Genomic DNA, 13,345 nt, shown 5'->3' on the forward strand with positions numbered 1-13,345 from the left:
AATGCTTGAAATATTTTTATTCTGCCCTACCCCAAGGGCTAAGCGCATAAACTGCTGAAGAGCAAATTGAATTTGGGATAAATGAATGACTTAATACAGCAGGTACATTTAGATGCTCTGCAGCAGAGGGGGGAAGGCAAAAGAAAAGTTGCACATGCAGGATAGGGGCCCACTGAGCAACTAGGGCATGATTTTTAGAAATTAGCATGCCCTGGTGAGACATTTCCAAGCTAAGGCATATGATAAAACCTGATTGCTAGGTAATCCTATGCGTTCCTTAAGCAGAAATTTATGATAATCATTGCTAAAACTCATTGGTTTAGAAATGAGTTCCACCAGGTTTATTTTTTAAAATGGGCTTAGTTTATTGAGTAGCTAAATCACTATTTATTTGATGGTGCTGCCTTCAGATGGTAACTAGAAATTAATTGCACCCATTGCAAAACTCTCAGGAGGTTGAATATGTACAACAGCTATCCTAAACAAAGCCATTTATGGGTAGTTGGATTACTATTCAGCTTTAGAAGCTGTCCAATTTTTCATAACAGTGTGGGTAATAGATGTTTGCAATGTGAAAATGATACACATTGCAATACATGAGCAGCTGGATTATTACTCAGATGAGTAGTTAGCTTTAGAACAGCCCTCTTTTGAGCCCGGTGGTGATCTTTGTCTCCTGTAGCATAACAGTATTTTTACCATGCTTGATCTCAAGGCACATTTCCTCCAACCCACCATTAGGTTAGTTACTTAAACAGAAAAGCAGACCATATGGGTTTTTATTTTTATTTTGCCATGAGCTAATTAAGGCTTCATTTTAAAGTAGAGTATGTTCTCTTTCCCTTTCTTTCCTTTTGTTTTTAAAGGCATATTGTGATCTACATATGAGGCAGGTGGATGTGGGACTAGAAAAAAATGGTTATGCTTGGCAAGATTAGGGAAAGTAGAAAAGGTTGGGATGGATGGATGAATAGAATCAAAGACATTATAAGAATGTTTTGGAAGCACTACAGGTTAGTGCTATATAGTAAAAACAGGCTGACATAGTGAGGGTTTGCCCATTCAGTCACCAGGAATAGAACCCAACTTAGTGGCGTCTATTTAATTATACGGTATATCATTTTGTTTTAAAAAAAGAAAATGAAATTTTCAGTAATTTTTTAATATATATTCACAGAAGCACCAGGAATTGATTACACCCCAGATTTAAATAATCTTTTTAATATATTAGGGCTTGCACCTGCTATGGGTACAATTGCGTATAGTGAAGGAATCTGCTTATGTTGCTGATTGAACTATTTCTCTTTTGGCTTTGGAAGCGAGGGCATTGAGCACTTGCACTTGCACTTGGATGTTCAGGGAGGGTTGTATCAGATTTTTAACTGTCATTTTTAATCATGGTCTTTCTCAGCAATTCTCTTGATCGGTGTTTCTCAACCTTAGCAACCTTCCCCAGCTTGCTGGCTGGGGAATTCTGGGAGTTGAAGTCCACACATCCTAAAGTTGCTAAGGTTGAGAGACACTGCTCTAGCTACTGCAGTGATGGAAATTAGCACAGGAAAATGTAAAGACAAATACAGGGTATCCCAAAAATTTTAAAGCTTAAAACTGCACTAAGACTTTTGGGACACCGCAGAAGATTCCAGATTTTGATTCCCATCCATTATGAGTTGCTCCATTTGCTGTTGCTTTTATCATAAAGGGGAAGGAATTTTTGCATGTACTCTGATTTTGAAAATGGTAACATCTCCCTCAAGTTGAACTCACCTCCTGGTGACTACATGGACCCGCCATACTGTTTTCTTGGCAACTGGCTTGCCATTGCTTTCAACTGGGATGTTTGTGTCTCCCTAGTCTAGTCTACAATTTGGGGATTTCCTGATGGTTTCCTGCCCATTAATCACTAGATTTGATCCTGTTTAGCTTTTTCAAAATCAGCCAAATTTGGTAAAGTGCTGCCATCAGCCCTGACTTGATGTTGATCGACATCAGATAGTATACACTCTTTCTCCTCTCTGTATTCTTAGTATTTCCTCTTAACTCTGAAATATTAGGTGCCAGTTCGGTGGTGGTGTGTTCACAGAGCTATTGTTAATAAGAGGAGACGCTTGTGATGACACTGTTGTGCTGATACATAACACCAGCAGGTTCCCAGCTGCTCCTGGCAAACAGAACTAAGTCTGTGTCTAACTGTGTCCCCAATAAGATGTTACAGGATGGGAATCTGGAATTTCTTGAGGTATCTCAGTTCTGGTTGGCTGCTTTAATTAGTGTTAACACAGGCATTTGTAGAAACTGTTTCCCAGGAAGTGGTAGAACAGAGCGGCAGTATAAGATACAATTGTAATTTGTGTGTATAACAATGTGCTTCAAGTTGCTTGTATGTTAGCTTCATTGCTTTGTGTCATATTCCATGATGGATATACACTGTAACTGGATATTTTTGGTGATAAATTTGACAACTTCTCTTGATAGAAAATAGGAACATGGGAAACTGCTTTATGCCTAGTCAAACAATGGTCCATCTGACTCAGTTCTGTCTGTGCTGATTAGAATCAGTTAATCCAAGGTCTCAGACTGCGAGTGTTTCCCAGCTCTATCTGGAAAGGGCAGGCATTAAACCTGAAACCTACTGCATGCCAAGATGGATCTCCATCATTGAAGCAAAGCGCACCCTGGGAACATCAGGCAGTGTTTCATGAAGAAGAGCAGTAGAGTCTGTCTTTTTGTAATGGAGAGGGGGATAAATAGATGTATTTGACCAGGATTTGGAGCTCACTTTACTTTCACACAGTTGACCAGCTGTGGTTTGTATAGGAAAACTAGTTTTTTCTCCCAATATTTACTTGTGAATGGGGAGTGGGGGAATCTTTCACTCACTGAGAAAAAGGAGAACAGAAGACAATCCCTATTGAAAACAAGGAAATGACTGCAGACGTAACTGCTCAAAAACCTGGATGCCTTTGAAGAATAGCTGTCCTTTGGGAGAGCCGCTTACCTGCTAAATTTTAACCCTTTCTTCCTCCAGTACAGCCTCCCTCAACTAAAAATCAGCATATAGGTTGAATAAATAAGGAGAAAGTATACAATATTGTTTCACTCCTTTGTTGATCTAGAATCAGTCTGTTTCTCCATGGTCTGCCTAGACTGCGGCTTCCTATCCTGTTGCATGAGGAAAATGAGATACTCTGGGATTCCCAATCTCCTAAAGACATTCTACATCTTCACACAGTCAACACAATCTAAGGCCTTTCCATAGTCACTAAAGCATATATGCTGAATGTGTGTATGTATGTGTATATACACACAGACACAAACACACACACTGTGTGTGTGTGTGTAATCTGGAGTGGAAGGAGATGACTGGTTTTAAAACTGGAGGAAGAAACATCAATAACTTATACTATGCTGATAATGCTAATTTGAGAGCTGAAAATGCAAAGGATCTGCAAACTCTCATAATAAAATTCAAGAAGCACAGTGGAAAAATGGGACTAAAATTAAATATAAAAAAGACCAAACAAATGACAACAGGTACAACAACCAGCCTTGGAATTGACCATGAAGACATCATATCAAAGTAATAGACAGCTTCTGCCTTTTAGGATCAACCATTAACAGTAAAGGAACAAGCAGTCAAGAAATAAGCTGCAGACTAGCACTTGGTAGAGCAGCCATGAAGGCCTTGGAGAAGATATGCCATGATGTGTCTATACCTATAGAGATCAGAACCTTGCAAGAAATGGTACATCTTGTGGCACACTCTGTGGAAGTGAAAGTTGGATTTTGAAGAAGCCAGATAAAAAGTATTGACACTTTTGAACCTCAGTGTTGGGGAAGACTCCTGAGAATACTGTGGACAGCCAAAAAAAAAAAAAAACCAAATGGATCATCAAACAAATCAACCCAGAATTCTCACTTGAAGAACAAAATACCAGGTTCAAATTAGTCCACTCTAATGCTGGGAAAAGTAGAAGGAAAGAGAAGAAGAAGATGACCCGCAGCAAGGTGGATGGAGTCAGTTACAGTGGCGATGGGTACGCTGTTGGAAGACCTGAAGGATTGGGTTAGGGACAGATCCTCCTGGAGGAAACCTATCTATCTAGTCACTAAGAGTGGACAACAACCTGCGTGCCTGTCTAGGGCTTCACAATTAGGTGGGAGCACTAAGCTGAATGTCACAAGCTATCAGAGTTGGACCTCATTTGTACTGGTTAGGATTTTTTTTTTTAAGTATGGATGGGAGAGTAGCTGGAAATCTCATGGATGTATATCAAACTGGGAAGTTGAAAAAAAATTGAGAAAAGAAAGTAACAATAAACCTACTTCCATATAATTCCTAAAAACCACTACATGTCTGTGTATGTGTAATCACCAAGAGTCAAAACTTGTCTCAGATATACTGTAATATTTTTTAATGTTAGGGCTTACACTGTTGATTTCATCTGTTTCAGACCTCAAAAAATGTGGACGGCACTGCCTTCAGTTTCTAGGAATCATAGTCAGAAGAGGCTGCTAGAGCTTTAAACAAGGGGTTTGTGCGCCTCTGGTTGTCCATGCTTGATCCACAATAGTCTAGTCCAGTGTTTCTCAACCTTGGCAATTTGAATATGTGTGGACTTCAACTCCCAGAATTCCCCAGCCAGCATGCTGGCTGGGAAATTCTGGGAGTTGAAGTCCACACTTATTCAAGTTGCCAAGGTTGAGAAACACTGGTCTAGTCACTCTGGTGCTTTGCTATCATATTTTGGGCACATTATGTGGAGACTCAGCAAGTCCATTATGCTTGGGAAAAAGAAGAGGAGGACATCCAGAGGCAAAATGGATGGCTTCAGTTACAGCAGCAGTGAATGCACCCGTGAGAGATCCACAAGGCCAAATTGAAGACAGATAATTCTGGGGAGAATCTATCCATGTGTTAAAAGCCAACATGACTTGAGGACACTTAATTAAGTGCTGCCGTGTATCAGTGTATTTGAGCAAAATAGAGTTGGTGGGCACTAGGAGGGGTAAGCTCTAAAGCATATAAGTGGGAGGTATTATTTGGGAGATACCACTACCAGCAGCTGTGCCAAATGCCTGGAGAATTCTGTCTCAGTTGGCACAGATGCTTCAACTCACTAGCTGAAGGACTTTGGAATTGCTTAGGTCATTACAAATGTGGGAACAAGTGGCAAAGATGTATGAGAGAGAGCAAGATTGGTGAGTGGCTGCTGAGCTTAATTTTAAAAAGTGCTAGTAACAAAGCAACCTTGAGAATAATATTGGCATCTCTTATAATTGTAAGCCAAGATCTCCAAAATGTCAATTCCCTTTCTCCAAAAAACTTTTCCTGATCAGGATTTCAGCTCATAGGTATACGCTGCTAGGCTCCCCAGAGCAGGGGCCTGCTTTGTTATGTAAAATAGGTCGCCATGAATATTTCACAGGCCCTGGTAAATAATTCATGCCCAAATTCAGTAGGGGGTTGATCCAACAGAGTCATTAGTTACTTCCCTGGGAGTAGATGGTGGGCCCAGGGAGTCTGGCGTTCACCAGCATCTCCTGCTCCCTTCCACCCACTGAAGTATCTCTTTAGAAACAGACTGAGAAGCTGCCACTAAAGTTGGGTTTTTAGTTTCTGTGTGAAGCTCAGAATAAGTAAGCTCTCAGCTATGGAACACACATTTCTCAATCTTTAAACACGTTATAGAGTTTTTCTCGGCAGCCAAAGCCCTCTCCCCCTCCCTCCCTCCTGGGATTAGAACTCTGAGTTCCTGGAATGGATTAAATTCCCTAAGAATGTAGGAAAGTGACCTGCCAAGAAGGAGATTTCCTAGCATAGCAGGGACTTTTAAAGCCTTTCTATAACATCTCTTTCCAAGAAAGGTATTTGACTTGAAAATAAAGGCAGTGGTTAATTTCAGCTTTACATATTCCCTGTGATGAGAACTAGGATGGATCCAGTCCAAAGTGGAGGGTACTAACAACAGTATTTGGTACTAAAGGCCATGTGTGAACAGCAGGAACATTACTGAAAACCAGGACATTCTGCAATGTTTGTGCTTCCCCACTACCCAAACAACATTTGTCCTCCAGACAGTTAGCATGCCATAGGTGAAGAACACGGGTACTGCAGTTAGTTGGTCCCAGCCTAGCAAAGAGACTAAATTGGTCCCAACCCAGCATGTGACTAAATCTGGGTGGGAAAGATTCCTCTCTACCCCCTAATATGGAGAATCAGACAGACTTCAATGCATGCCTGGAATTTTATTGGCTGCAGCTCTGCAGCATTGAGTTCCTGGTACTGATAACATTCCAGCACCCATTTTTAGTTGTGACATTTGAAGATGATAAATTAAAGGAGTGAAGGGAGGCAGCTTAGGAAGGGAGTTGTAGGCTGGGAGGCCCAGAACCAGTATTCCCCGAGGGGCCCTTTGCTGGGGCTTTATCTCTGGGAATTGCAGGTCTTAAATAGCAAGTTCTGTCCTACTTTCCATTGAGCAAGATGGATGCGAGCCACGTTGTTATAACATCAATTTTCAGATTCAAAACTCTCTGTTCCTAGTTTGACATGGACTGCCCTGGTTTTCCTGGAAGGGTTCCAAAGCAGTTTTGACCCTTCAAGAAGGGTTAGGCGCCTCAAATGGCCTTGCTTTGAGTGTGAAACACTTCCAACATGGTGAGAACAGCATTGGAAAACTTCCAATAAGGTTGGAACAACCTGATTTAAAATCAGAACAGCCACAGACAACTTGAAACGTTACAAATTTAAAATGTTTTCCACATTCCCAGGACTTAGCACTTGGCAGCCATATACCTCACTTAAACTTTTTAATTCACTTTGAATACTCAGCTCTGATTCCATGATTAAAATAGGAAGCATTATCCCCAGGCATTATCTGGACATGGGACAGTAAGCAGAAATGGATGTAGTGAGAAAATGATGGCTACTTTGTGCTATGGAGAGATTTGGCAATGGTAATCGTATATCTAAATCAGAGAAGAGTGTCAGTGTTGGACTAGAACCTGGGAAGCTCAGATGCAAATCCACCCTCAGCCATGGAGACTCTTGGGCAGATCATTTTCTCAGACCAACGGGATTGTTGCAATCGTAAAACAAAAGTATGATGTATGCCATCTTGGGCACTTGGAGGAAAGACATGATATTAATCAACAAATAAATACTAATAAATAGTCTGCTGCCTTTGGGTAAAAGCAAGTTCTGCTGGAAGAAACTGAGCTGAATCCTCTTTCACCACTGCAGCATTAGGATTTCCTCTGCTTTTTTTCCCTTCATCATTGGCTTTGATAGGATGTAGCTTTATGCCCATTTGCTTAATCTCAGGCTTGTTCTATTGGAAGTTCTGCTACTTGAACTTAGTTTTTTTGTCAGACAGCCCAATCTGTTTTTTCTGTTTGGCCTGGTGACCTCTATTCCACACTGTCCTGCTCCAGTACAATTGGTGTCTTTGATTTGATTGCAGCCACACAACTGCTTGACTACCTCCCTCTTCCTACCAAATGTTCTTGAGCAACTACATATAAAAGGCAAAGCTGGGCATTGCTAGCCAAGTTCTTGTAAATATCTGAGTGGGGTTTTCTTTTCTTGCTTCCTTTTGGTAATGCATCATTTCTTTCTAATCCGTTCAGTCGTGTCCAATTCTTGGGAGACTGCCTGGACAAGTCCCTGCAGTTTTCTTGGCAAGGTTTTTCAGAAGTGGTTTGCCATTGCCTTCTTCCTAGGGCTGAGAGAATATGACTGGCCCAGGATCACCCAGCTGGCTTTGTGCCTAAGGCTGGACTAGAAATCCCCCGTGTCCCAGTTTCTAGCCTGGTGCCTTAACCACTAGACCAAACTGGCTCTCAGTGCATCATTAGGAAAAGGTTTTAAATGTGATCTGATGATATTGTTACTGAGAATGGGGACAAGGTTGATGCAGACTGTAGTTAATGGAAGAGGAAGGTAGGTCAGCAGCATATGAGAGGCATAGCCCCTCTAGCTGCTGCTCCCGTTCTCTGTTGCTACTTACATGGCAATGGATAGCAGGGGCTGCCAGATAAAATGCGTGCCCAGGTGTGCTGCTGGCGATAGCCTGTGGATGTATGCAGCTTGGAAGGGGAAGCACCTCCCCATCCACCCCAAAGCCTGCCTGAAATAAAGGTGTTTATCTTTTGAACTTGCCATGTTCTGGATTTTTTGGATCTGCTCTGTTTCCTCTGGCTGCTTTTTTACAAGGAATGTGAGAAAATGTAGTGATATTTGCACTGCAGAAAAGCGATAAGACTCTTTAAGTAAATGAGGCTGTTTGGTTAGCAGATTGCTTTGCCCATCTTTCTAATGTGCTTTTACAGAGGTCTGCAAAGAGTCTTTCACTGCACACAGAGGGAGTCCTGGCATGCAGAATTCACTCTGCACAATCCACCATAACCGCAATGGTTGGTAGCAGGATGAAATCACAACTTCTGTGTGAAAGATAGCAAGCCAAGCCAAGTAATTGCACTTCCTGAGTCATTGCTGAGGCTGTGGGCTAGAGTTCTTCTCCAGTGGAAACATGTTATGCATACTAACCTTGCTGCAGAGCTCCCTGAATCAATGATAGAACAGAGCTAAACATTTCTCCATTGCATGCTTCACAGTGAATGAAAGAGCTAGTTGGAGGTCGATCAGTTCTAAGAACCTTGTGTCATCTTAAGGAAACAATAGTTTAAGCAAGTTACTGTCTGATCTACAGTGGTACTTGCAGGTTCACCACTGGCTATATCTCACTGGGCTTGGCTGGGGCAATGTGAGCCTGCTGCTTAGCAGACTAAGAATCTTAATCAACCGTGTCACCCTTGGAAGAAATAGTAGCAATAGCGAGAGATGGATCTACCATATTGGCTTAGATTACCCTGCCAGAGTTTTGAGTACTTGCAATAAAACTGGGAATTTGATAGTTAACATTGTAACTGGTCTGTAGAAAAGTGATATTCATCACAATGGGGAGAAAGGACTTGCCAGCTTCAAACCCATTTCCTCCCCCCACTCACTCAGCTAAGAACTGGTTGCTTGCTTATCCAGAGAGTCCTGAATCCTGCAGAAGCTATTCTGTGTCTAGTCTCCTTTGCCTCCAGCAAGATAGCTTCTCAAGAGGTCCTGCACATTGTCTACAAAGACATGTTTGTAGCCTCCTTCAGGCTCTTTCCCTGGCATGCGTTCCTTGTCAATAATTATTCTTCCTCTTTTGTTGTTGCTGCAGGAGGGAGACTCATTAGGGGCTATGGAGAAGCTCTGCAGGCAGCTGACATACCATCTGAGCCCCCACTCTCAGTGGCGACGCCAGGGCATGGTGAAGAGGAAGCCACAGGCTTGGTGAGTGAAAGTGGGATGGCTGGAGACCATCCTTCTGGTCGTAGCAGCAGATTGGAGCCCTTGAAAATGTGACGGGTAGCACTGAACTCTGTGTAGAGAGAGAAGTTCAGGACATTTTAAATTAGTCTGCAGTTGGTCTCAAATGCAGCAGCCTGTAGGTTGTCGAGTAAGTCACAATACCCCAATCATAACTGTGTTGTGGGATCTGCACTGGTTACCTAGACGTTTCTGGATGAAATCCAAAATCCTGGTTTTACCTATGAAGCCATATATGAACTAATTACTTGGTACTTTCAGGACCTTCTTTGGTACCTTGGTACCTTTGGTGCCTTCAGGACCTTCTTTCTTATGTAGAAGGAACCTATTTAGTCCATGCTCCCTGGCAAAATCTATTAGCGTTCCCAATATAGGAGGTGAAGGGGATGGGGGCTCACAGTTAGTGTCTTTCTGTTGTAGCCCCTATACTTCAGAACCACCCACCCCTGAAGGCCAGGCTAGTGCTCATCCTGATGGCCTCCTACAAGCTAATAAAAACTGGTTTCTACCTGAGGGCATTTGGGGAATGAGGCCTTGATGCCATCTGTTCCTTGATTGAAGAATTTTTGATATATTTTTTTTGGCTTTAATTCTGTTTTCTCTGGTTTTAATTTATTTACTGGGCTTATAGGCTCTTTACATCATAGTAAACTCTGAATAGCACACATATGTAGTATAGCAATTGGATTAAAACAGTACATAAAAGTAAAAACGACAATACCCCAGGCATCACTAACGAACAATTCATACACAGATATTCTCCTACAAGAAGGAAGAAGATAACATATCATGCCCAAAGACACACTGTAAGAACCAGATCTTTATAGCTTTCTGAAAACTCAGGAGTGTGGGGGCCAATCTAATCTGGGGGAATGCTTCTCCAGAGATGGGGGGCAACAATGGAGAAGGCCCTACTCTGTGGATCTTGTAGATCAGTGGTTCCCAACCTTTTTGGCACCAGGAACCAGTTTCGTGGAAGACAATTTTTCCACGGACTGGCGGGGGGGAGGGCAGGCCCACAACTAGGGTCTGTGTCACCCAGGGCAATCATGGATTCCGTGCCCATTTTGGCACTCCCCAGTGCTCATTTTGGCACCCCCCCCAGTGCAGTGCCTGGGGCACATGCCCTGGTTGCCCCCACCAGTTGCAGCCCTGCTTGGTACCATCAGAAGGTAGGACCACCCGCTCCAGCCTTCTTTTCTGGCCCTGGGCAGGGAGGTCCACTGCGATGAGGAAGAGGCAAAGCAGGAGGCGGCCAAGGGAGCGGATCTCCCCTCGCGATCCCACAGGGGCCGGGCAGAGAAGGTGGGATGCTCTTGCTGCTGCAGACAGACCGAGAGCTAAGTCCAAGCTCAGAAGCGAAGAGCGGGTGCCAAGCAGCAGCTGGACTCCCCTCTTTGCGCCAAGCGCAGCAGCTTCTCCAAGCGGGTGCCCCGTGCAAGTTGTCCTCCGCCCTGCCAAGTTCCCCCAGGCAGAGCGGGCGCCCTGTGCACTCGTGATCCTGCAAGCCCGCCCCCGCGGGCTTTTAAAACACCCTCCTGGAGCCCGTAATGCCCCATGTTGACGTCGCCTGCCGGCCACCCACCAAAGCTGCAGTGGATCTGCCCACTGGCGCATTCCGGGTGAGGCTTCGTAATGTGCGCCCGCGCTCGGGCAGTGCTCCCGGGGGAGAAGGGGAGGGGGATACCCCGCCGCCCCCACCCCTCCAAGCAGTGCCCTGGCTTTTGCACTACTCAGCAGGGAAAACTTTACAGCTTGCTCAGATCCATCCCAGCAGCAAGCAAAAGGGGGAGAGGGTGAGGAGACTGCTCCCCGCCGTGTAAGACCTGATCCGGGGAGGAAAAAGGGTCGAGAGGCTCGCTTGCCCACCACTCACCTCCTTCTGTGCTGCCCAGTTCCTAACAGGCCACAGACTGGTACTGGTCCACAGCCCGGGGACCCCTGCTGTAGATAACACTCTATTGCTTACAACAATTTATTGCTATAAAGCACTGGGAGTCTGTATAGATTATGGGTGGGGTGTGTGTGACCAAGTCTTAATCTCTGAGGAAGAACCTTCTGAACATGGAGTTTGGGATACTGTTGCACTAGGTAAATCCAGGTAGACTAAGTAAAATGGGCTGGGTGCTTTGAGTTTCAGTATATTGTGGGAACTCAACCATAGCTATAGTGTATAATAAGAACCATTAAGTTGTCATGTGGCTTGCTTGAGGATAGCATAAGCATATACTTCTGCAGGGACTAAACAATTATCACGTTTCAGATGGTAGTAAACAGCATGGTACAGGGAAGCAGGACCTGGATGACAAGGGGCATCTGGAAAGTGGCCAAGTTATCTCTCCTTCCTTACATTTCCCAAGTTAAGGAAGGCTTTATTCTGGGCTAGGCATAGTATTTTGCCTTCAGCCTATTACAGGGAAGGTACTCCAAGATCCATACAAGAAAAGAACTTACTCACGTGGAACGGGTGTTTTTGAAACAGCTCAGTATGTCTTATTTTACTATAGCATCTATAAGGACATCTGCAACACTTAACGTTGTACTCCCACTTCATCAGTATCCTGAAAGAACAACTTTTACATGAGTTACTTTTCTCGAGACTTCAAATCTTTTGTAACCCAGATTGTAGCAAATACTGTGCAGCAGAAATGAAAATGAGGCACCAACTAATGCAAGGTCTCCCATAGTTATAATCAGCTTATCTGTTAACTACCCTGATGTCAGTGAATGTTGTTTTTTGTTTTGTTTTCTAGCATTTAATATTCCTGCCCTTGGTGTGGGGGGGGATATTATGTGAACTAATTCAAGGTGTTGGTTATCACCTTTAAAGCCCCACATGGAATGGGCCCAGGTTACCTGAGGGGCCGTCTCATCCCCATCACATCAACCCGTCCCACCCGATCATGCAGAGAGCATGTTATGGACCCCATCCGTAAAAGAATTCCATCTAGCGGGGTCCAGGAGGCGGGCCTTCTCTGCAGTGGCTCCCACCCTCTGGAACATTCTGCCCCCAGAGATCAGGCTAGCCCCATCCCTTTTGACCTTCCGGAAGTCCCTGAAGACTTGGCTCTGCTGCCATGCCTGGGGTGGGGAGGGGGGGTAGTCATTCTTGGGTGTGGCTGCCACCTTAAGAGTGCCCCCTTGTATTTATGATAGTTTGTAGCCATCTGGCTTTTTCTTTTCATTTTTATATTGTATTATATGATATTTTATTATGATTATTGTTTTTAACTTTTAACTGACTAATTTATTGTAAACTGCTCAGGGTCCCTCTGTGGATGGGCGGTAGCATAAATTTGAGAAATAAATAAACCCAACAACTATGATTTCTTCACCTGAATTTGAGGTGTAGCATGATGTGTGAATACAGCTGCTGCGTCTTAAACTATCCAGGAGAGATTCACAGTAGCAAAATAGGCGGAAGAATGACTCAGGAATGGCTTCCTTGCTTTCCATTTCATGTCATGATGGACTATCACCTATTAACATGGCTGAACACGATAAAAGAGAGCAAAGCTGTATTCACAGCCAAGAAATTGATGGCAGATGCATGGAAGGAAGGTGCTCAATTCCTCTGGCATGGGCTGGACTGGGCTGAGCATGTCTCCCTAAGTTTACTTGAAACTGCTGCTGTTCTCTGTGTTCCTGTTCTCAGGCCAAAACATCTCCTGAGATTGGTGAATTTATAACACAAGACAGGGAGTAACAATTCCTAGTAAAGTGACAAGTCCTCATTAGAGGAAGCCCACACTTTAGCAAAGGATCGTTACCTTGTCGTGGTGCTGGAGCTTGAGCACCTCAGTGATGCCATGAGCTAAACCGTGAAGGGCCACCCAAGACAGGAAGGTCATGACAGAGAGGTCAGACTAAATGCGATCCCTGGGGAAGGTAATGGCAACCCACCCCAGTATTCTTGCCATGAAAACTCAATGGATCAGTACAACCAGAGATACGTCAGTATACCATCGGAAGATG

General features: G+C 43.9%; 1 protein-coding gene and 1 long non-coding RNA gene across 2 annotated transcripts in view; one reads left to right on the forward strand and one right to left on the reverse strand.

Moving 5' to 3' along the window:
- LRRC75A (leucine rich repeat containing 75A) overlaps positions 1-13,345 on the forward strand; it is a 51,577-nt gene that overhangs the window by 21,185 nt on the left and 17,047 nt on the right. The window contains exon 3 of the mRNA XM_063299425.1: positions 9,222-9,334. Within this exon, the coding sequence (XP_063155495.1) occupies positions 9,222-9,334 (113 nt within the window). The remainder of the gene's footprint in view (positions 1-9,221; positions 9,335-13,345) is intronic.
- On the reverse strand, positions 3,536-12,399 carry LOC134494340 (uncharacterized). Its single transcript, XR_010067666.1, has 3 exons — positions 11,825-12,399; positions 5,686-9,422; positions 3,536-5,645 (listed from the first exon to the last, which is right to left on the reverse strand). It is a non-coding gene; the product is annotated as an uncharacterized LOC134494340 (long non-coding RNA).

This window comes from Candoia aspera, chromosome 1 (assembly GCF_035149785.1).
Source record: "Candoia aspera isolate rCanAsp1 chromosome 1, rCanAsp1.hap2, whole genome shotgun sequence".
NCBI classification, from domain to species: Eukaryota; Metazoa; Chordata; class Lepidosauria; order Squamata; family Boidae; genus Candoia; species Candoia aspera.